This window comes from Choristoneura fumiferana, chromosome 17 (assembly GCF_025370935.1).
Source record: "Choristoneura fumiferana chromosome 17, NRCan_CFum_1, whole genome shotgun sequence".
Taxonomy (NCBI): domain Eukaryota; kingdom Metazoa; phylum Arthropoda; class Insecta; order Lepidoptera; family Tortricidae; genus Choristoneura; species Choristoneura fumiferana.
The window spans coordinates 17238448-17263797 of NC_133488.1; the positions used below are offsets into that span (position 1 = coordinate 17238448).

The 25350-nt window shown below is 40.9% G+C and overlaps 1 protein-coding gene across 1 annotated transcript; it reads left to right on the plus strand.

The window, feature by feature from the left end:
- Nucleotides 1-1141: 1141 nt before the first annotated feature.
- LOC141437231 (von Willebrand factor A domain-containing protein 8-like) lies at nucleotides 1142-25292 on the plus strand. Its single transcript, XM_074100487.1, has 18 exons — nucleotides 1142-1231; nucleotides 5743-5901; nucleotides 7951-8101; nucleotides 9378-9566; nucleotides 10082-10328; nucleotides 11056-11196; nucleotides 11731-11866; nucleotides 12207-13113; nucleotides 13732-13937; nucleotides 14937-15124; nucleotides 16161-16320; nucleotides 16839-16994; nucleotides 20247-20355; nucleotides 21466-21586; nucleotides 22398-22578; nucleotides 23103-23251; nucleotides 23639-23740; nucleotides 24920-25292. Exons 1-18 carry the CDS (start codon nucleotides 1142-1144, stop codon nucleotides 25029-25031), a joined length of 3504 nt encoding a protein of 1167 aa, XP_073956588.1. The 3' UTR covers nucleotides 25032-25292.
- The last annotated feature ends 58 nt before the right edge of the window (nucleotides 25293-25350 follow it).

A 25350-nucleotide genomic window follows, 5' to 3' on the forward strand; every position in this document is an offset into this window, starting at 1 on the left:
TTTTGATTTGATTTGATAGACAATGTTGTATAGACTAGTGTCATCTCTGTCTATGTGTAATTAACATCTGAGTTGATATACTGGTTTTTCTCGGTCATCGTTCATCCACCATTACCTCTCATATTTCGTTTTCTAGAATTTTTTTACCGTACAACGGCAAAAACTACTAGACACTGGCAAAATTGTCCTCCGATGGACAGAGCCATATTAAAAAAAAAAAAAAAAAAAACATCTGAGTTTTTTTAGTTCTGGAACCCCTCAAATTCAATACACACCTATGAACCACAACCGCCGCGCAGTTTATCATGCCCGCCAGTTGTTTGCGCTGCGATTATCCGCTAATAAGTTGTCAGAGCGCTGCTGTTGTCAGAATTAATTGCGTAAATTGTTTTCGTGTGCGGCCGCGCTAATGGGTCCGCGGCATGCGACGCTTAACGCGTGCAGGGTGAAAAATAGAGTTTACGTAAAGCGGAATAATTTATATTTTGAAATAATTTTACAAATGGGCCGCAGAGGTAGCGGCGTCTTTAGCCCATGTAGCGCCCGTGTGCAATTATTACTTTAGCGCCATCTAGGAAGCGCGCGGTCAAAATGGAATAGGTACAAAGTGCCGCGGCCGGCGCCCCTAACACCGCTGCGCCCGTGTGCAACTCACACCCTGCACTATAGATAAAGGCGCCTCTGCGCAGAGGGCTACTTTACATATCTTTTTAGGTTTCCATACCGCAGCTGCAAGGAAAGACGGTGACAACTTCGAGAAGCTAATACGATATTTGGCTATTTTGTATATGTTTTATAAATTAAAACTACACAATGCCTGTTATCAAATAGACAAACAATTTTTAAGCTACCTTTACAAATAACAAAGTTATAAAGGTTTGAAATTTAAGATTAAACAGAGAAAGACATACTGGTATGTGACGTCACAAGCTAGTAGCGCCATACTTGCTGCATAGAGAAAAGCGTTTGAGAAAGAGACAGGTATATAGATTTTATTAAAAACTACTTTGAATTCAATTTTCAACCGATTTAAGTTTTCTCTTCGCTAAACACTGTCTGTACATCTATATTTTCGATATGGCAAATTCAGGAGTTGTCAAATACCGTATTGTGACCGGTAAAGTGGATGGGAAGAGGCCTCATGGTCGCAGCCCAATGCGTTGTTCTGACCAGATTCGCACCGCTCTTGACTCTACAGTTCATAGCGCCCTCCACACCGCCAGAGACAGAAGTAGATGGAAAAAGTTCGTGCGAGAGAAAGTGATTCAGAAGGGTGGTCACGACCCTTATTATTGAGGAATACGACATAAGTAGGAGGACCGTAGCTCAGGCAGCAAAAACGGTCTGTCGTCGTTCGTCGGCCCGTCTGTCAAGACCCTTTTTCCGTAGAGCCAAATTAATATCAAATAGTTAGGTCTGCTACCCCTCATTAAAAATATATTTCCATACAAATCGCCAGGGAATTAAAACCTATAGGGTACTTCCGGTTCCACTTGAAATTTGGTATGAAGGGTTCTTATAGCAGAACCAATAACAATGCCAAGAAGAATGCGCCGAGAAAAACTTAGCAAAAAGGGTTTTTTCCTAAAACAAAGTTAACTTTAACTATGTAAAATGGTCATATTAAATAAGTAAAAAAAATGTTGGGCATAATACCACTAAACCAGGAGTGTACAATAATTGGTAGCGCAGCAAAACAAGAACACACTAACTGGTAAGATTTAACTGACCAAGATGTACAATACACTATTTACTGAACACCACAAATCCGTACAATAAATTACCTTGTAGGATCCCTAGCTATCGGTCGCCTGTCTAAGAAATGTTTAGGCTATCGCTCGAGCCAATCTCGGAGAGTTACCTTCGCGAAACGGAGAAGCTTAAAATTATAAACTAGCTCTACAACATACAGTCAAATCGCGAGGAATTAATTTTGCGACATTGACATAGTAATTGTGTACCATCTTGACACGCGACCGAGTAATCCTCTGCCACTGTCACCATTTGGAGCCACCTTTACACACAAACTGGGTACAACGGGCATTTGATGCGGTGAGCTAACAAGTAAGCTTCATGTTCGAAGTTTGCATTTTAATTGTTGCCATGAATTTTGACAAATCTTGCCATATCTTTAAGGTTTGCGGATGTTTAATTGCTTGGCTTGTTTCGAAATTAGTCATTCATTTGTTTGTTCATTTACGGAAAATTATCACAGATTAAAAAAAAAAGTTTATTATTTTGCAACGTTCTTTGTTAGGTATGTGTTTCCATTTTTTTATTGTTTGGCATTACTAATGGTCATATTAAGTTTTTTAGGGTCCCATACCTCAAGTAGAAGAAACAGAACCTTTATAGAATTACTCGCGTGTCTGTCTACCTGTACGTGTGCCTTATGCCGTCTGTTACAGCTGACTTTTTTCCGAAATTACTGGACAGGTTAAATTTTGTACAAATATGTAAGTCGGAAACAGAAAAAAAGTGGTGTAAATAAGAAAACGCTAAAAAAAGATTTTACAAACCAAATCATATACCTAACATAATAAATGAAAGGATTCGTTGTAAGAATCTCAAAAAAACCCATTTTAATTCTTTTGCTTAAACATACGTCAAATTTTATAAAAAAGTCTGACTCGCCCTTGGTCGGTTTTCTTATCATTATTATAGTTCATAATAAATTAGGTAAATATTAGAAATCAATAAAAAATAGAATTTACTTTTTGTTTTGTTTTGTTTTGGAAATTTGTTTTCTCCGTGTATGAAGTCCCTACGAGCGAACGTTCCTTTTTTAGGCAGTTACAATTTTTTTAACTATTTCTAAACAGTCTTACCATATTTCACAACTATAATGTCTCCTTGTGTCGGTTACAGCGCTGTCGACAGCTCACTATAGTACCGAATTTATATCCGCCTGGGGATATGTAGACACGCGATAAACGGCGCGAAATGTGGCGAGATTTAGTAGTGACGCAGTGTGTTTGTCTAGTTCGGGTATCCAAGTATCTATAAGTTTTAGGGCCTTTGTTCGCCACGTTTTTTATTTGCGCCACGTTTTTTTACACACGCGAAAGCAAGAGTTTGGTTGCTCTATGGAAAGAAAACCGCGCTGTTAACTCACGTTTCTAAAACGCGCATCGACGGCACAAAGGCGGAAACATATCAAACATACTACACAAACGCCACAAACGCGATGCCACGCCACGTCATCCGACGCATGTTTCTATCCGCAACTGACCATAATACGCGTCTTAATAGATGTCCGCACCTTGAAAGACGTGGTGTGTAAAGGCTCTTATGGTTTTTTCAGATACTAGGTAACCTTAACTCACTTTGTGGTATTTGGTAATAGGCGTCTGTGGCAGACTAAGCTTTTTCGGGGCCCGGGTGGCAAAGCCGAATGAGGCCCCGCAGTATTAGAAGTTGATGTACTAAACACATTCTTGGCCTTGTTGAGGAATCAAGAATTTATCATGGGAACTTGCGGGCATTTGGAGGCCTCCGAGCTTGGAGGCCCGGGGCCGGCAGCCCCTCCGCCCCACTGTTAGTCCGCCATTGATTAGGCTATACACTGGCTGTTGGTATGTTACTGGTTGACTTCCCTAATCCAAAATTAATCTAACAAAATGTTTAAAGTTTCATCTATCTAAAGCATCAAAAAATGGCTACTTCGATGCTGGCACATTCAGTGCAAAGGACACAACAGTTGAGTTCTCTGTTCCTATGAAGTTCTCGCTACAAAGCGACTGTTACAGGGGGGCTACTACGAAATCCGAAAATCGAAGTTCGTACTTATCGTATCGTATTATAAATTATAATATACGAAGGACGAATTTTGCACTTTGCCTTTTTTGCCTGGCCCTATACTATAAAGTGCAAAACTCGAACTTCGTATGTTGCTGTCCCGCTGACGCTTATATCATTTAATACGCGAGTGAAAGGGACGGTGCGATTCGATTTGTAGCATTCGAACATGGCGGATGTAGACAATATCTAATTTTGCTATTTCTGTTTCTTTGGCTAGTTAAAGTATAATTTTGATAGTGTTTTATGCGGCGATTAACCTTAACAGTGAACAGTGATCACAAAATGCTATATTGCTCCCGTGTCTGACATTTTTTAATGCGCAAGTTGTCCGACGTGGTTTCTGGAATTTTACTATCAAGTTGCAAAAACTTCAATCACCGTACAACGTCTCTCTCAGAGAGAGTATACTTCGACACTGGCGAAATTGTCCTATTAATTAGGACAGAAAAGCTATATTTTAAAAGAGAAGAAGAAGAAGAAGAAGGGACGGTGCGATACGAACTTCGATTTTCAAGTATTGTAGTAGCCGCTCTGGTTACGAGCGTAGCGCGTAGCAATGCGTAGCAACGAATGGATACGTAAAAGTCGTAATGAGGGCTATCGTTTTTTGTCTCACTAGATGGCGCACTGTTGCGTGAGGTTTTTAAGTATGGCTTTCAAAGTCTGTTATTACGGGCGTGAAAACAAAGTTTAGATTAAAATCATATTTAAAACAACTTAAAACCGTACCATAAAAATAACGAGCATGCCACAGTGTAGCATAGTCCCCGTTTTGCTCGGAAAAAAGGGAGGACAAAGGTTTCCGAAAGACAAAACTGTCTCAAAATGCAGACATTTATTGCCCCGGAATGCATATTTGCCATAATTAATTTCAGATATTGCAAAATATTCACAAAATTATTCTAATTATAAATAAACACGCGTAGCTCACCCAAAAACTATGAGATTAGACATTTCGGAGACCTCACGCTACACTAGCGCCTCTAGTGGCGAATTCATACGCGATAGCCCTCATTAAGGCATAACGGAACCCTTTTCATAATATTGTAAAGTTTCCAAAGGTGGCAAAAAAGACAGCCAATTTGTCTGCCCAAATTGCGTGTTGCGCAAATTTCCACGTTACACAAGTTTAATTGTCAAAGTTTTCTTTAGTTATTGTCGTCTTTGAATTGTTATTGTTGTCATTTAAGTATGTAGGTAACCGAGGTAAACCTTGTTTTGTAGTTTGTGCTCTGACGTTGACGAATCCATATATTTATGTGTATATTGTGAAAAAGCAACGGTTGCGTTTCGGCGTGGAGAGTAAGACAGCCGGTGAAATTACTGGCACGTGAGGTATGCCATCTTAGGCCTCTGGGTTGGCAACGCGTCTGCAATAACCCTGGTGTTGCAGATGTTTATGGGCGGTGATCTCTTACCATCAGGAGACCCACTTGCTCGTTTGCCATCCAGTCGAATAAAAAAAAATCAGACTTACAAATTATCTCATTTACAATATTAGTGGGATAGTAAGATTTTTTGTTTCATTGACAAAAGAAAAATAGGTAATCTTAAGTGATTGATTAATTAGAATTTGTACATGACAATAGCCCGTTTTACAGTACTAACACACTACTCAAAACCGACGCCACCCCACGCCATCCAACGGATGTCACTACTAACACTAATCAATCCAAATGTACTATAGCCAAATGAAGATATAGGACACGCCACGTGTCGCCGCGTGGTATGTCTTATATCTGTTCCTGGCCATAGTAAATGTATGGCATTGATTAGTACTGACACGCGTTGGGTGACGTGTCGTGGCGTCGAAAAATAGTGTTTCCACTTTTACCTACTTTGTTTAATTTTTATTTGACCGTCTGTAACCACTTCCAAATTAATTAATTTCGATTTTAACATCAAAAGTTTCTTCCTAACTACTGTTTTCATTGGTTCCAGGAGCACCTGAATACTTTGAAAGAGGAAGCTCCCACGGTGGACCAGGCCAAGTTGGAACAGCTCCTGTCTGCTGCGTACGCCCTCATCAGCCCCGAACTGCAGCAAGTCAGCCTGCCAGATTTCCCTGTGGACAGTCTGCAAGCTGCTACACTTATATTGGTAAATAACCACTATTATACTATTAAATTAACTATAAACAACTAGCTTTTACCCGCGGCTTCGTCCGCGTAGAATTCGCCTATCGCGCGCTGTACCCTCGGGAACTGTGCATTTTTCAGGAATAAAAGTAGCCTATGTTACACTCTGGCCCATAAACTATCTCTATGCCAAAAATCACGTCGATCCGTCGTTCCGTTTGTACGTGAAAGGCGGAAACATACAAATACACACCTTCGCATTTATAATATTAGTATGGATTACTTTGTTCACCCGCGACCTTAAGATAGCTACTCTATGCAACGAACGTGTGTCCCTGCAACTATTTCACCTCCACACTGAAAGAACATACTCACATCACACAAACCAAACTGTCACCACCACCACACTACACTCATGCGTTTCGAACTCAACCAGAGTTCATCCTCAGAGCATCACTATCATCCGTGCTGCATGTTCAGTCTAAAATCTAGTAGCATGGTGAACGATTGCGTTGCTCTGAGGATGAAGTCTGGTTAAGTTCGAAACGCGTCAGGGTAAGTGGTGGTGGTGATAGTTGGGTTTGTGTGATTTGTGAGTGTTGTTGCAGTGTGGAGGTGGAGGAGCTGCATGAACACACTTTGATTGCATAAACGTAGCTATCGTAAGTTTGCGGGGGAGCAAAATAATTGCTATATGTATTTACTAGAGTTTACCCACGGCTTCTCACGCGTAATCGCGATCTGGTAGTTACAATTGAAATTCCGGGATTTTACAAAATTCACCTGGGAAATCCCAAAATTTATGTCGTGATCTTCATTGAGGTTGTGTTAAGAACAACTGTCCAAAATTTCAAGACTCTAAACCCAGCGGTTGTTATTTCGAGATTATATCCCTATCCCGTAGGAATATCGAGATAATAAAGTAGCCTATGTGTTATTCCAGACGTCCAGCTACCTACATACCAAATTTCATGACTCTAAGCCCAGCGGTTGTTATTTCAAGATTTTATCCCTATCCCGTGGGAATATCGGGATAGAAAGTAGCCTATATATTCATCCAGGGTATATATTACCTGTATGCCAAATTTCATGGAAATCCGTTCAGTAGTTTTTGCGTGAAAGAGTAACGAACATACATCCACACAAATTTTCGCGTTTATAATAATTAGTGGGATAGTGCACGTACCTTCAACTGGTACGTGGAACAACATATTCGTGTATAATTTATTACCTATAAACTTCATAGCATTTTAACGGTGTATTTAGTTTAATATGTCCCTACTAAAATTTATCCTTGAGACCGGCTGTTACGTTTACAGTATTCACGCGATTCTGTCATCTGCCGAACTTGGTGTGTCTAGTACATTGTCAGAGACACTGGTTAATGTTAGCTTTAGTTAGGTTTCACCTTGATTTTTGTGACTTCAAAAGTCAATTTGGGCCGGGACAGAACAGCGTTTATTTTTGCAAATTTTAATTTTGTTAAAGGTTTTTTTATAGTACAGCGCTGGTGTAAGCTTGTTTTATGTGATTTAACATTTGTCATAGTATTTATTTAACTATATCTACGAGTATATGTATCCCGAGCTACCGCCACAGGTGTTTTTTAGGCATGAAAATGAATAAATTACATAGCAGTACACTGGCATTTTTCTTGCGGCTTCGCCCGCATGGAATTCGGTTATCGCGCGCTGTTCCGGGATAAAAAGTAGCCTATGTTACTCTCTGGCTCATAAACTATCTCTATGCCAAAAGTCGGCCAAACATACAAACACACATACTTTCGCATTTATAATATTAGTATGGATTACTGCAGAGGCCGACAATCCCCGTTCGCGGCCGAAACTTGTATAGTGGTTTTCTCAAATAAATACAGAATCGCAGGCTAAATTCGTTTTACGCCACGTTTTTAAAGTGTGTCTACAAAGTAAATACACATTCATAAAAAGTGTCACCCCTATTCAATGACGTACTTCGCGTTCTATTGTCAAGAAGATAAGGAGGAATTTTCCTTGAATGTTTCAGAAAAAGTCTGTTTCTCGTAAATAACTGTGTTACGTTTAATTTTCAGGAGAAAAACCCGCACATACCGGTCCACAAACTTATCTACCTGCTTTACCCGTACAGAACGTTTTTGAGCAAAGAACTCATCAAAAACGCAGAAGCGGTGTTGCACAACCTCAAAATAGACACCAGTCCAAGATGGAGCATTTCATTGCAAGGTATTTTCTATAAGCCCAGCGCGTATTGGGAACTTCACACACTCCATTGAATTATTTCGCAGGTTTGTGCAGGTTCCCATACGATGTATTCCTTCACCGTAAGCTCGTGCGTGGTGAATTTTAAATGTAATTTCGCAAATTGTCTCTAGTCTCCGCGAAACAGACCCAGATTCTAGTGCGGAATCCGCCGATAAACCTTTATTGATAACATTGTTAAACGTTTTAAACTTTCGTGATTTTTATTCATAGTGAAAATACCACAAACGGGGCTTATCACGCCAAAGCACAAGAGTAATATTTACCTCGAAGTTTGAACCACATTACAGTGGCCGAGTAGTCTACTCGTGCACGGCCACTATAAATATTACTCGTGTGTTATGGCGTGATAAGTCCCGAATGGAAATACAAACTGAAATATAGATGCACAGAAACACCAGAAAAATAAGACCATCACTGGGAGTCGAACTCAGGTCCTCGGTATTCCGTACCGCGTGCTATACCGCTACACCACTGATGGTCAACGGCGGGATGGTGGTGTATAGCACGCGGTACGGAATACCGAGGACCTGGGTTCGATTCCCAGTGATGGTCTTATTTTTCTGGTTTTTCTGTGCATCTGTATTTCAGTTTGTATTTTCAATTTAGGTTTTACGGGATGACCGTAAAAGTAAAAATTTGGAATTGAAAAAAAAAAAAAAAAGATTCCAAAAAACTATCTTGATAAGTCCCGGTTTTGGTATTTTTACTGACACTGACATTGGTATATTTCAAATCAATTCTTTTATTATTTATTTATTTAAATGAATTTCCCTAGGCCGCTTATTGCTTACTTTGTTATTTTCTCTATGTACGTATGTTTTGTATTGCGGTGGACAATATGGAGTCGTCGTATTGTATCGAATTTCGAAAACTCTGGCGTGCGAGCTCGAATGTGAACACACGCTACTACAGCTTACTTACTCATAAGGGTAACTGCAAAGTGTGTAACATAGTTGTGGCTGTTCTTTAGGGTTCCGTACCCAAAGGATGCCAACGGAACCCTATTACTTAGAATCCGCTGTCTGTCTGTCCGTCCGTCCGTCACCAGGCTGTATCTCATGAACCGTGATAGTTAGACAGTTGAAATTTTCACAGATTATGTATACCACAAACGTGATTTTTTCCCGTTTTTTTGCTAATGTCTAATGAATGTTACGGAACCCTTCGTGCGCGAGTCCGACGCGCACTTGGCCGGTTTTTTTAAATATTATTTGTATCGCCTGCTTTCTTTTTCAAGGTGTGGAGTTCACGGGAAAAGAGGCATTATTGACTATGGAAATTAATGGCGGGAAGAGTCAGTTCAGCGTCCCATGTGGCGGGAGTAAAAGAGGGAGGGAAGAGAAGGGGGTGGTGAAGACTGCTTTCCAGAGCGAGCTGCTTAACGAGTTGCTATTGAGCCACAGTGTTGGGGATTTTTGTATTGTTGGTAAGTTTATTGCACATTCGAGGAAACTGAATTATGTACCATTGTGGAACCTTTTCATAATCAAATTCGCTATAAATTATTTGGCAAATGTATAGGATGTCAACATGTCGTCAGGAGCAAAAAAGTTTCACCCTGGTACGTGGTTAATTTTTCTTAAAGATTTTTTTTTACTTTATGACCCACTTAACGTAAAACATTAGCCCATTTGTAATTATATGTATGTGTATTTGTAATGAACCCTTCAGGTAAATTTAAAGTTTTGGATCCTTTTATTTTTGTAGTGCCTACTCTTGTTTCTGATGAACTGTCAAGCGTTCAAAGGTTAACTGGAAGAGATCCCTTTAAGGGCGAAGTCGCCTGTGTACATAATATCGCAGTAAAGAGAAAGAAAAATAGGTTAATAATGATAATCTTTACTGCGATTCAAATTTAGCTATCTGATAACGGTACATGTAACCTTTTTATCTACCGATAGCTAAATACCTCTTTCATAATAGCTTCTTAACCGTTACCAGGCCCAAAGGGTTGCGGCAAAAGCCTTCTTGTCTCCCAGCTGTCTTCCCTCCTGGGCTACACGATCGAGCCTATCGTCCTGTACCAGGACATGACGGCCCGGGACTTGGTGCAGCAGAGAACTACCCTGGACAATGGGGACACGGTGTGGAGGAACTCTGCGCTAGTTGACGCTGCGCTGAAGGGACATTTGGCTGTGTTGGATGGGCTGCATAGGATACATGCTAGCACGCTTGCTGTGTTACACAGGTAAATATGATATTGCAAGGTTTCTCGTATCCTAGGTCTTCTAGTATTCAAACTAGCCTAGTATTCCAGGTTCCACAGTATCCTAGGTGTTCTACATAGTATCCTAAATCATATATCAGCTCTCCTTGTATGCCAGCTCCATCCCTTCCTCCACCCAAACCACCGCTTCCTGCCTCCCCTCTTCCTAAACCAAACCAACCCCGGCCCCCAATTCCAATCCCATAAACTCTCCCCCAACCAAATCAAACCATCCCTTCATTCCAGCCCCCCTACTCCCTCCTGTACATACTCGTAACCATCGAGCCTATAACCCTGTACCAGGGTGCAAAATCCCAAGACCTGAAGAATGCATCAGCATTAGCGAACGACCCTCATTGTAATAAGTTTGGATGAAGAACCCACTCTCTTACGTTTCGTAAGACTGCCCAAAAAAAAACAAATCAAAGCATTTGTTTCAATTCTCCGCGCTGTAGCTAAATGGCCTGCCCGTTGTCACTTTAACGAGACGTTGGGGCCGAAAAATTCTCGAATGGAGACGGCGCAGCGTAGGAAGTCCACCATTGGGTTGGACGGATGACCTGGTTAAAGCGGAGGGTTCGCGTCTGATGTAGGCCGCTTCCAACCGAAGCAACTGGTGGTCTATGGGGGGGGGGGGGTTTGGTTTAAAATGTGTCTTAGAACGGACTTCCTACAGCTGAAATGATGATGATGATTGTTTCCATTACAGATTGGTCCATGACAGAGAGTTACAACTACACGACGGCAAGCGGTTGTTACGACACGACAGATACGACGAGCTCGTGGTGTCGGGACACTCGGAGCGCGAGCTGCAGGCGAGCGGCGTCTTGAGAATACACCCAGCTTTCAGGTTTGACTTTACCACTAAAGAGTACCTACCACCCTTTACCCTGCATGGTGAGCGATTTTTCTGTTCATTGCACGGCCAAATGCTACCCCACCGCGGTTAGCTGTTAGGTAACACGCAATGTATTAGAATAAATTCAATGCGCCGCCGGTCTCGCGCAGTTGTAGCCAGTCCATTAAAAATTACCTTCATTTTGGTATGTTTGTCGCTACTTTTAACAATAAAGAACCCGAAGAAGTAACGCAATCAATTTTACCTAGCCATAGACATTTATTAACCAAACCTGTGATCAAAGTTTTTGATATACGTTACCGACTTCAAATTTAAATACTTGTCTGGAATCTAGGACTTCTCTTTACTGTATTATATTAACTTCCTGTTTCACCTCCCATTGATTAAATTTATTTGACGGATGAGTGTGATGCCGTCTTTGTTTGTTTTGTTCGAATAGACGAAGACGGCGTCACATTTATCCGTCAAATAAAATTTATCAATGGGTGGTTAAACAGCCCGTAAGTATATTAATTTATTTTCCAGAATAGTGGCTCTGGCAGAGCCGCCCACCATTGGGCGTGGGCCGCACTGGCTCTCCCCTGAGATACTGAGCCTGTTCATCTTCCACGAGATGAGGAACTTGAGCAAGAACGAAGAGATCTTTATTATTAATACATTGGTAACTACTATATCGTTAGCATATACAAACTCTCATATCGACACAGAAAGTAAACAAAACCGTAAGCAAACTGTTAATTTACAGTTTTTCACATAAATAAGCTTCTTTCTTTGCTTTGAGAAGACAAATATTTTTTGAACTTAACCTAATACCAAGTGTACCAGGGATAGATTATTTTGTTGTGGATGAGGATAAAGGATGGATTTTGCGAAATTCTTACGCGATAGGAAGTTATGCACTGGGAGCACAAGCTAAATTCAATATTTTTAAGAGTTCAAGAAACCTTTCATTAACAAGCCAAACTGTCTGCGTAATAATATCTAATACAATCACGTTTCAGTATGGTGACATATCTCAACCGCTGCACTCTATCATCAATTTAGCCGACGAACTCCGAAAATCTGACGACGCAACCCTAAAGAACCTCTCATCTTCACTCTCCACGCGGCAACTCCTACGCATCGCCAGCAGAATGGCCAAATATAAAACAGACTCAGCCTACGAAACTGTCCAACGCACATTCCTAGCTAAATTCCTCCCTAACTTAGCGAGGAGAGCGCTAGATGGTGCTTGCAGTAAACTAAACGTGGAGCCGCCAAGAAGATTCGGTATTTTTGGCGCTACGGGAAAAAAGGAGGAAAAACTCAGCTGTTCTATCCAAAATGGCGTCGTTACCATAGGAAATACTAGCGCCGAAATATTTAAAACCAACGCTCTAACCAAAGTACCGGACATCTTATTTTACGACGTACCACAACACATTAGATTACTAGAATGGTTGCTGCAAGATTTCTTGCTAGGAAACCATTTATTGTTAGTAGGGAACCAGGGTGTAGGTAAAAACAAAATTGCTGATAGGTTACTTCAATTATTAAATAGACCTAGGGAATACATACAGCTGCATAGAGATACCACAGTGCAGTCTTTAACGGTACAACCAACTGTGCTGGACGGCGTAGTTGTTTATGAAGACTCGCCCTTAGTAAAGGCGGTGAAACATGGACATGTTTTAGTGGTAGATGAGGCAGATAAGGCACCTACACATGTGACGTGTATTTTAAAAACATTGGTGGAGAATGGGGAAATGATTCTCAGTGACGGAAGAAGGATTGTGCCTAAGCATATGATGGAGAGCTCGGGAGGAGAAGCGTCGAGTTTTATCCCCGTGCATGATGACTTTAGGATGATTGTGTTGGCTAATCGGCCTGGTTTCCCGTTCTTGGGGAACGACTTCTTTGCTGCTTTGGGTGAGTTTAAATTAATTTTGTTGTGTTTGTTTTGTCTTCGGTTTTCTTTTTCCGTCAGGATTTTGAATTCCAGTGGTTTTCAGTGTTATGAATAAACAATGTGGATGTGGATGTGCGTCGTTTTGAATCTGGCATCGGAACGCTTTCAGCTTTGCATTAGAAGACAGCTTCCAGGCGAGGCACGGTTTAAACATTTTGATTTACATCATGATTTAAATGAAGATTTTTTCAATGAAACTCGGACCATTTAATCGAATGTGTTAATTTTTTATTTCTTTCAAATAAATTAGCATAACAATAAAATCTATTTAAAGACCCGTGTGGTGTCGGGTTAGAATTACACCTCTCCATTTCTTCCGAGGATGTAGTAAGAGGCGACAAAGGATATGGGTTAAGGTATACCGTAGGCGACAGGCTAGCAACCTGTCACTATTGTACCGTTATTGTCAAACTTAAAACCTAAATTGCTAAAAGTGGCTCCGAAGCGGTAACGTTTCGTGTGCTCTGCCTACTCCATTTGGGACAGGCGTGATGTTTGTGTGTGTGTATACATGAAAATAATTATAAATTAGCGATAGCGCATTTTACTTTACTTTTTCAATGCCCCCCTTTCTCCAGGCGATCTGTTCTCCTGCCATGCGGTAGACAACCCCTCAGTGGACTCTGAGATGGAACTGCTCCGCTCCTACGGCCCCGACGTGCCTCACGACGTGATGAAGAAGCTGGTGCAAGCGTTCGCGGTGCTCAGAGACATGGCCGACCAGGGACAGCTGACGTATCCGTACTCTACGCGGGAGCTCGTCAATATTGTCAAGCATTTGCAGGTGAGACAAAAAATTAAAACGTTTAAGGCCTCAACCCACTACATCGTATTATGCCATGACCGTGTCAGGAACTGAATGTCAAACGAATTCATATTATGGCACGTGACGGCGGTTGGTTACGAAACGTGCTAGTTTTGCAGGTGGTAGGTCCTTGTGCAAGGTCCGCCCGGATTGCTACCACCATCTTGCTCGCTAATCCTGCCGTGAAGCAGCAGTGCTTGCACTGTTGTGTTTCGGCGTGGAGAGTAAGACAGCCGGTGAAATTTCTGGCACTTGAGGTATCCCATCTTAGGCCTCTAGGTTGGCAACGCATCTGCAATCCCCCTGGTGTTGCGAGTGTCTATGGGCGGTGGTGATCTCTTACCATCAGGAGACCCACTTGGTCGTTTGCCATCCAGTCGAATAAAAAAAAAATAGTGGGCATAGTCTCATATTTTTTGATACAAAGAATATATTTTTGCCTGACACGTTGCTATTACGGACATGGTATGATACGTTGTAATGGGTAGAGACCTTTATTTTGTAAGTAAGCCGCAGTGGGCTCTTTTACATGTAACTTTTTTATAGTACCAGCGCTGTCAGAAAGACCATGATTGCCAAGAAGAATGCGCCGCAAGAAACATGGGAGGAGGAAATAGTCTAAAAACAACGAAATGATTAACGCTAATTCTTGGTCACATGAGGTGATATTCGAAAATAGAAAGAGGACCCCTAAAAATATATTATACTTAGGAGACATCACGTGAAGGGAGGAAATATGAAATATCACGTGTACTTATTTTTGTATTTTTTAGGCGGCAAAAGAAAAAAAAACAAAGTTTTTCGTATCGTGAGGTTAAACTTTGACATTTCTGTCACGTTTGACTGGTTAAATAACTAGTAAATGAGCCAATCGGAAGCAAGGCGTAACGCCAGACGGACCTTTCGATACTAACGCCATCTAGCGGCCCACCAGTCAAGAAACCCGCATTCTGTATTATGTATTGTTTTTTTTTCTAGAAATACCCCTCCGAGGACCTGGCCAGTGCGATAAGTAACGTTTTTGACTTCGACCGCTATAGCAAAGAAATGGCGGATACGCTGTTAGAAGTGCTCCACGCCAGCGGTCTGCCCACTGAAGGGGTGCTGGAAGGACGCTCCAAGGAAGCGCTGAAGAAATTGCAAATGACAATCGAAAGGACTAGTGGGTATGTTAAAAGAGTACTTTATCTCGCCAATAAACGTAACAGTTTGGCGAGTTATATCAAATGTAACGGATGTTTTGCATGCTGAGACAGTACTTTACACCAATGCCTTCTTCAGCTGTATAAGGTCGAGGTGCGGCCGCACTTGGAATACTGTTCTCATCTCTAGGCAGGGGCACCTTCTTCAATTTGACCGCATTCAACGTAGGGCAGCTCGACTTGTCGCTGAATTGATTTCCGATCATTTGGATTCCCTATCTATGCGAAGGGACGTAGGTTATCTTTGTGTATTTTATAGGCTTTACCATGGTGAGTGCTCCGAAGAGTTATTTGACCTGCTACCTGCTGCGAAATTCCACCATAGCACCTCCCGCCGAAAGTTTTCATCGACATCATCTTGATGGATGGAAATCTACCACTGTGCGCTTCCTTCGGCACTTCCTGCCACGTACAGTGAAATTGTGGAATCAACTTCCGCCAGCAGTGTTTCCTGACAACCATGACATCGGGGCTTTCAAGAAAAGGGCTTATACTTTCTCAAAAGGTCGGCAACGGACCAATGACTCTTTTTAAGTAGTTGGCACTCATGGGCAACGGTGTTCATTTCTCGTTTGCCTCCCTCTCATAATAAAAAAAAAATTGTTTTTAAGTTCAATACATTTACATTACATTTGAAACTTACAACGAGCTTTGCGGTGAAGGAAAACATCGTGAGGAAACCTGCACAAACCTGCGAAGCAATTCAATGGTGCGTGTGAAGTTCCCAATCCGCACTGGGCCCGCGTGGGAACAACGGCCCAAGCCCTCTTGTTCTGAGAGGAGGCCTGTGCCCAGCAGTGGGACGTATATAGGCTGGGATGATGATGATGTTGAAATATAAAAAAAACTGTAACGAGAGTTGTTATTAGCCTTTTATACAAAAAATGCCATTTCTCGAGGGGGCAATGCAAATTTTTATACTACCAGCGCTTTCAGAAAGATCACCATTGCGCCGCAAGCAACTTAGCAATAAAAATACGGAAATTTCAAAATATTTCAGCAAAGACGTGTCCTCTCCGAAATACGGCAAGGATGATCCAGAGAACAAGCCTCACGTGGGCGGGAACACTTGGGCGGGCGGCACTGGCGGCCGCGACACCGCTGGCTTGGGCGGCAAGGGCGGGCCCTACCGCCTCGACAAGGGGCATGACGTGCATCAGGTCAGATTCAGAGGCTTATTGTCTAAGATACTTGGGATCAGAATCGTTTCCACCGCTTCTTTCTGTCACACGGCGTAAGACGAGGGTAGAAAGAGAAAGAGATGGTGAATTGCGATCGTGAACGTCAGCGCGGCAGACAATACGGCTGAATACGGCTTCAGGTTGGTATATAGTCTAAAGCCGGGTTTAGACTGGCAAAGAAAATCGTGCACGTTGAAGTGGTCAATTTAGCGCCGCAATGTAATGCAACTTGCACGATTTTTCTTGCAGGTCTAAACTGGGCATTAGATCCGAATTAGACAGGATTTGCACCCATGTGTTTAATGGACAAGTTCTAGTCACAACTAAATCAATTCTCTTCGTAGCCGGAATACAAACATTTAATGAATTCAGAAAAATATCTACTGTTGTCTTAGACCAATTCTATGGCTCAGGAGAGGGGGTCATGACCCCCATGACTCCCCCCCCCTCAGGATCCGCAGATAATTACAAGTACATAACACTTGTAACGTTTCCAGCTATCGGACGCGGAAAAAGACGATATACCAGAACACGTGAAAAAAGCCGCTCGCGAGATGAATCGGAAGGCTTTCGAGGAGAGACTGAAGGAAATCAACATCAGCGAATACGACGCCAAGCTGTACGAGCAGTTCTACAGGGCTGTGCAACCACAGGCAAGAATATTAATAGTATAATATGCCTTTATAGGTTTTGGTTAAAAAAACAGTACCTATTTTTTTTTTACTATAATATTTGTTAGCTGTACTTGCATGGTCATCCAAAACATCCGTACCAAATCTAAAGTCAAACAGATCGCTAGACAAAGTTTAAATTTGACTTTTAAATTTAAAGACAATTTACATACATATATTCATAAATAATAGAAATAAAAGGAGTAATAGGAGTAATAGAGGAGAAAATAATTTCTCAGTAATCAAGATCAACAGCCCGTTATTAATAATGTATGTGATATTTACATACATACATGTTAGGTAAATACATACATTGCATGGTATATTTAGGGGTGTGATAAAAAAAAGTTTTAACCCTGACTCATCAACGCCCAGCCCAACATTTCTTTATTATTAACTAGCTTTTACCCGCGGCTTCGCACGCGTAAACTATTCGGTGTGGTAGCTGCAATTGAAATTTTCGGGATTTTACAAAATTTCCCTGGAAATTTCCAATATTTATATCGTGGTCTTCATTGAGGTTGTGTTGTGAATAACTGTACAACATTCAAGACTCTAAACCCAGTGCTGGAGTTTCAAAATTTTTCCCTATCCAAATTCAAATGCAAAATTCAAATTCGAATCATTTATTCAGTAAATAGGCCGCAATGGGCACTTTTACATCTCATTTTTTAAACTACCAGCGCTTTTGGAAAAACCATCATTGCCAAGAAGAATGCGCCGCAAGAAACTTGGCAGAAAGTCATTTTTTCAAAATAAAATAATTACAAATAAAATACTTAAAAAGTAAAGTATACAATTAAAGAATAAATACAAAATAATAATAATAATAATACGGGGATGTATGGGGTCCCTTAGTAACAAAACTATCCCGTGGGAATATCGGGATAAAAGTAGCGTACTTATGTGTTATTCCAGACATACGGCTACTTACATCCAAATTTCATGCCTCTAAGCCTAGCGGTTGTTATTTCGACATTTTATTCCTAGGTATCCCGTGGTAATATCGGGTAAAAAAGTCATCTATGTGTTTTTCTAGACATCCAGCTTCCTACATACCAAATTTCATGACTCTAAGCTCAGCGGTTAATATTTCAAGATTTTATCCCTATCCCGATGGAATATCGGGGTAAAAAATAGATTATGTGTTATTCCAGAGGTCCAGCTACCTACATACCCAATTTTATGGCTCTAAGCCCAGCGGTTGTTATTTCAAGATTTTATCCCTATCCCGTGGGAATATCGGGATAAAAATTAGCCTGTGTGTTATTCCAGAAATCCAGCTACCTACATACCAAAATTCATGGCTCTAAACCCAGTGGTTGTTATTTAGAGATTTTATCCCTAGGTATCCCGTGGGAATATCGAGTCAAAAAGTCCCTTACGTGTTATTCCAGACGTCTAGTTACCTACATACTAAATTTCATGACTCTAAGCTCAGCGGTTATTATTTCAAAATTTTATCCCTATCCCGGGGGAACATCGGGATAAAAAGTAGCCTATGTGTTATTCCAGAGGTCCAGCTACCTACATACTAAATTTCATGGCTCTAAGCCCTGCGGTTGTTTTTTCAAGATTTTATCCCTAGGTATGGTAGGTTGAGGGTTTTGTGTTAAGAACATCATCATCATCATCATCCCAGCCTATCCTAGTTCTGCTGGGCACTGTTGGGCACAGGCGTCCTCTCAGAATTAGAGGGCTTGGACCGTAGTTCCCACGCGGGCCCAATGCGGGATGGGAACTTCACACATACCATTGAATACCTTTGCAGGGTTGTGCAGGTTTCCTCACGAACAACTGTCCAAAATTTCAAGACTAAACCCAGCGTTTGAAATTTCAACATTTTATCCCGTGGGAATATCGGGATAGAAAGTAGACTACTTTTGTGTTATTCCAGAAGTCCAAGTACCTACTTACCAGATTTCATGACTATAAACCCAGCGGTTGTTATTTCGTTGTTTCCAGATTTTATCCCTATCCCGGGGGAATATCGGAATAAAAAGTAGGCTATGTTTTATTCCATAATTTCCAGCTATCTACATACCAAATTTCAGGGCTCTAAGCCCAGCGGTTCATAGTTCAAGATTTTATCCCTATCCCGTGGGATAAAAAGTAGCCTATGTGTTATTTCAAACGTCCAGCTACCTACTTATCAAATTTCATGACTCTAAGCCCAGCGGTTGTTATTTCGAGATTTTATTCCTATCCCGTGGGAATATCGGGATAAAAAGTAGCCTATGTTTTATTTCAGATGTTCAGCTATCTACATACCAAATTTCAGGGCTCTAAGCCCAGCGTTATTAGTTCAAGATTTTATCCCTATCCCGTGGGATAAAAAGTAGCCTATGTGTTATTTCAAACGTCCAGCTCCCTACTTATCAAATTTCATGACTCTAAGCCCAGCGGTTGATATTTCGAGATTTTATCCCTATCCCGTGGGAATATCGGGATAAAAAGTAGCCTATGTTTTATTTCAGATGTTCAGCTATCTACATACCAAATTTCAGGGCTCTAAGCCCAGCGGTTATTAGTTCAAGATTTTATCCCTATCCCGTGGGATAAAAAGTAGGCTATGTGTTATTTCAAACGTCCAGCTACCTACTTATCAAATTTCATGACTAAGCCCAGCGGTTGATATTTCGAGATTTTATCCCTATCCCGTGGGAATATCGGGATAAAAAGTAGCCTATGTTTTATTCCAGATGTTCAGCTATCTACATACCAAATTTCATCCAAATCCGTCCAGCCGTTTCAGCGTGAAAGAGTAACAAACATACTCACTCACTCACTCACTCACTCACTCACTCACTCACTCACTCACAAACTTTCACATTTATAATATTAGTAGGATAGAAAGAAAAATACATTCAAAGAATTGTAATTTTTAGACCAACAGTTATAATAACAGAGTAAGGGGCTGTTTCACCACCCATTGATTAATTTTACTCGACGGATAAATGTGATGCCGTCTCGGTCTATTCGAACAAAACAAATAGAGGCGGCATCACATTTATCCGTCAAATAAATTGAATCAATGGATGGTGAAACAGGGGGTGAGTTTAAAATATTAAAGAAATTCAATGGTATCTCTGAAGTTTCCAATCCGCACTGGGCCCGCGTGCGTACTACGGCCTAGCCCTCATTATGAGAGTAGGCCCGTGCCCTGCAGTAGAACATTTTAGGCCGAGATATGTCAATTATTCCTTGTTGTGTTTCATAAGTGTGTTTGTGTAGATTGGCGCGTTGCGCGGCGTGCTAGCAGAGTTGCAGGCGAAGAAGAAAGAACGACAGTGGAGCCGGCACCAGACCAGTGGGGAGCTCGACGACGGCAAGATTATAGAAGGTACAGCGTCAAGTATAAGGCTGGAAATACATATGCCTGTAGCTCGCACATTTTCGTACAAGTAGCTGGCGCGCGTACGTCAATCTCCATACAAATTACACAAGCGTGCAAGTAACTTGCATAGAAATGTAAGAGCAACAGGCATGTGTGTTCCCGGCCTAAAAGATGATGTTGACTCGAATATAAAAAGGAAGAAATGAAAGTAGGAACAGGAAGGGAGTCAGAACCAAACCACTGGAGCCTCACAATCCCAAAATCCTCTCTATAGAACGTCTTTTCTACTCTAGATTGGTTTGTAAACTGCAATTGCAATTATTTTGTTTCTGCGTCATAAACCGCCTGAATCCTCCCCAACATGTATGACATAAAATTTATGGATGAGCCTCTACCACGCTCACAGATGTCAACTAACTTTTTTTTTTATTACGAGAAGGAGGAAAACTAGCAAGCGGGTCATCTGATGGGAACTGATCACTACTCAAGGAGAGTCATTGGTTAGTTACCGGCCTTTTAATAAAATATTAAGCTCTTTTCTTGATGGCCCCGGTGTCATAGGTGTCCGGAAACACTGTTGACGGAACTTGATTCCACAATTACACAGTAAGTGGTATGAAGTGCCGAAGGAAACGGACGGTAGACGACCACTCATCGAGATGGTGTCGATGCAATGAGGGCTATCGCGTATGAATTCGCCGCTAGAGGCGCTAGTGTAGCGTGAGTAATATCATAGTTTTTGGGTGAGCTACGCGGGTTTATTTATAATTAGAATAATTTTGTGAATATTTTGCAATATCTGAAATTAATTATGGCAAATATGCGTTCCGGGGCAATGAATGTCTGTGTTTTGAGACAGTTTTGTCTTTCGGAAACCTTTGTCCTCCCTTTTTTCCGAACAAAACGGGGACTATGCAACACTGTGGCATGCTCGATATTTTTATGGTTCGGTTTTAAGGTGTATTAAATATGATTTTAATCTTAACTTTGTTTTCGCGCCCGTAATAACAGACTTTGAAAGCCATACTTAAAAACCTCATGCAACAGTGCGCCATCTAGTGAGACTAAACACGATAGCCCTCATTTAGACTTTGCAGATCCTCGCTTTATGTCCAGGTTTGACGGGAGAGCGCTCCATTTATCGGCGGCGCACGGAACAAGAGCCGCCGCCTGGCTCGCCGCCGGAGAAGCCGAAACGGCTGCGACTCGTACTTGACGTCTCTGGGAGCATGTACAGGTCAGTAGCGTGGGTTGCACTTTTTCGTGAAATAACCGAGAGTGACAGAAGCGGGAATTAAGTAACTGACTTTAACTTTGTCTCTAAATAACTTCTTTTTTGTGTTTTTCGTATTTATAACTGAATTTTGTAGAGCACTGGTTTTTTACTGCGATGCAGTAATTTTTATTGATAAATGAGTAAATAAATCTCTGTAGACTGGCAGTTTATTTTATTCAATTTCCATGTGAACTTCTAAATATTGTATTGTGTTGTATAACTCTTTGTTGTACATAAAACATATGAAAACAAGAGAGAGACAAAGAGACAAGACAGAGAGATGTACAAAGGCGAACTTATGATTTCTGAATATTATGATTTATGGCATAATCTTTATTTACATTGTAATATCTACTTCGTCTAAGATGAGTTTTCTCTTTATCTTACAGAAACTGTACAATTTTGTGGGGCAGCTACTTTTTCACTTAAAGTAATACATATATTAGACGACCGGATGGCCAAGTGGTTAGAGAACCTGACTACGAAGCTTGAGGTCCCGGGTTCGATTCCCGGCCGAGGCAGATATTTGTATGAATAATTCGAATGTTTGTTCTCGGGTCTTGGGTGTTTAATATATATTTAAGTATGTATTTATCTATATAAGTATGTTTATCTGTTGCCTGGTATCCATAGTACAAGCTTTGCTTAGTTTGGGACTAGGTCAATTGGTGTCAAGTGTCCCATGATATTTATATAACTTCTCAGGGCGTCAATTTTAAGTAAACAGAAAACACATCGTGCAATTAAGTGCCTACCTAATAATGTTTTTTAGATTCAATTCCTACGACGGCCGTCTAGAACGTTCCATGGAAGCCGTGGTTTTACTAACTGAAGCTATGAAAGGCTATGAAGCGCGTATCCGATACGACATTTACGCTCATTCGGGAGAGGAGAAAGCTTTGGAGTTGGTGAGGGTAGACCGACCGCCGGAGAACGAAAAGCAAAGACTACAGGCAAGTTTACATTGATTTTAGCGTCATCTAGTGGAAATTAACGGTACTATGCTACAGACAGAAACATAGCTAAGAACCGGAAAGAAAAATGCTTTAACGTAAATTAAACCGCTTCGAAATTGGTCCAGCCATTTGAGAGCCACGAAAATTTATATACACTTCGCTTAGTTTCTTGCCGGATTCTTTTCAACAGAGGTTTTTCCGAACCGGTGGTAGCTTTTTGACATTCATCAGTTCTTGTTAGGTATAGCCTAAATTGAATAAACATATTTTTGACTTTGACATTGATGTCACAGACAGACATTGGTGTCAAACGACACAACCTAGGGCACTTACAGGCTAGAGTGAATAGGCTATGTTACTGAACCAGTGAGATACACCTTTGGTCTCATCTGCACTTTACATCAGGTAAGATAGGGGTCAATCATCGTTACATTAAAAAAAAACCTTATAACACCCCTCTTTTTGCGTCGGGGGTTAAAACGTCAAATTAATCTTCTAAACTAAACCATCTTTCTTTGTAGATAATCCGCACAATGCACGCGCACGCGCAATTCTGCTGGTCCGGGGACAACACGCTGCCGGGCGCTCAGCACGCCATCTCGACCCTCGCGGCAGAGAACAACGAGGAAGACTCCGTCGTGCTGATACTCTCGGACGCCAACCTGAGAAGGTGAGCTGATATAAAAGAAAGAAAGGAAAGAAGACCATCATTGCCAAGAACGTAACTTGGCAGAAAGTCATTTTTCAACATAAAATAATTACAAATAAATTAATTAAAACTAGAGTATACAATGAAATAAAAATAATAATAATAATAATACAGGGATGTATGGGGTCCCCTAGTTACAAAACTAAACACTAACTATTATCTACGTTCAGTGGAAGTGTAGTCTGCTTCCATAGTCATAAATTAAAATAATAATAATAATAATTTAATTCTGAAATTTACATTTCAGGTCAAGTAACCATTAAGCTTTTGGATTCCGAAGGCAAGCCACCCGGTTGTTAAATGTCTTAGTATTTCGGTGTCCTTGCTTTACGATTTATTTCTTTTCAGATACGGCATCCCGCCGGAACAGCTAGGGTCTATTTTGACGTCGGACCCGCGAGTGCAAGCGCACGTCATATTCATCGGCAGTTTGGGCGATGAAGCCAATTCGTGCGTATTTCAATCAATCAAAATCCATAGTCCATTGCTGAATCTAGCCCTAGTTTAAATTACGCCGCAACCGTCTATTCTTTCCTCTCCTCAACCAGCCACTGCCAATGTACTGAGAAAACTGAATCACGAACTACGGTTGGACCTTGTGTACCCCACTACATTTCCTGTAAAATGTACTCGTAAGAGCTTAAGAGTGGTGTAGGGGTTATAGCACGCAGCACGGATTTCTGAGGACCTGGGTTCGATTCCCAGCGCTGGTCTCTTTTTCTGGTTTTTCTGTGCATCCATGTCTCAGTTTGTATTTTCGACTTTGTACTCTGAAAAAGGATTACTATCATGCGTGAGTACCGTAAATTACTAACTCTTGAAACCCGAAAGACATTGACAGTGGAAGGACAAAAAATTGGTGTCGTCGATGCCGAACGGATAAAGAACTATACACACGATATAATCTTCTTCTTCTTCTTCTTATTAGTTCTAAGCCCACTACCGACGATTATAAAGAAGCGAGTAGAGCTTAAATCTAATTCATCCTTATAATGTTTTAAATAGTGATGCGCCGAACTTAAGTTGGATAACCTGCCTCTAGTAAATTTTAAATACAAGTAGATATATTGTTAAATTTGATTGTTGAAGACACCAAATTGTTGTTGAAGACATCCAAAGTACTTAACAAACTTAGTGTAAAGTTAATGTTCTTCAATGTTTAGTTTGTGAAAATTGTGAACCAAAAACTTATTTATTCAATTTACGAATTGTAATCAAGATGTTTATTAAAAGAATAGGTAGCTACCTACTAAGTTGATTGAATTTTTGTTGCATATTTTACTGATATGACAGACATGCTTTCTATTAATTTCCGTCAAAATAGTACAAGTAGGTTCTTTTTTTCTAGTGCTGAATGTTCGGCATTTAAACCGAATTTCGGCCGAATGCTGAAGTTCGGGTCAAGCTGCCGAAATTCAATTAAGCTGAATGTAAAACGAATTTCGGCTCATGCCTAGTTTTAAACTATCGTGATTTGCATTTATAACTATCATGAGTAGACCTAGGTAGGTGGTAGTTGAGTCTAGTCGTGATCACGGTCACTGCAAGGTGGTTGAAACGGCGAGGTTATTATTATATCGTGATAAGTCCCGGTTGTGGTAATAGTTATAACTTATCCTTGGCTTCCAGACTCCTGCGCAGCCTCCCAGTAGGCCACGCCCACGTTTGCATGGACGTGGCGTCTCTACCGCACATCATGCAGCAGATATTCGCCGCCTCGCTCTTGGACTCTAAGGAGTAGACTACTAGAAAAAAAAATAAGGACTGTTTTTACTATGTGGTATTTTCAAAAGATATTACCAACCCATAAAAGGCAAGAAAGCTTTATATCTTTTTTCACCTCAGCACCTCAAACAGGCAGGTTTTGCTATGAGAAATCAGTGAGCAAAATCGCATTTTGCTCACTCCGTGAGACAAAGTAACTTTTTAATTTTTTTTTTTAAATGCTGAGTACAGTGTTGAGTCTACACACTGAATTCCAAATATTTGAACTTTATTTTGATCTGTCATTTCAATCAAATGTGTTCATTACAATCATAAATTAAATTTTTGGTATTAAA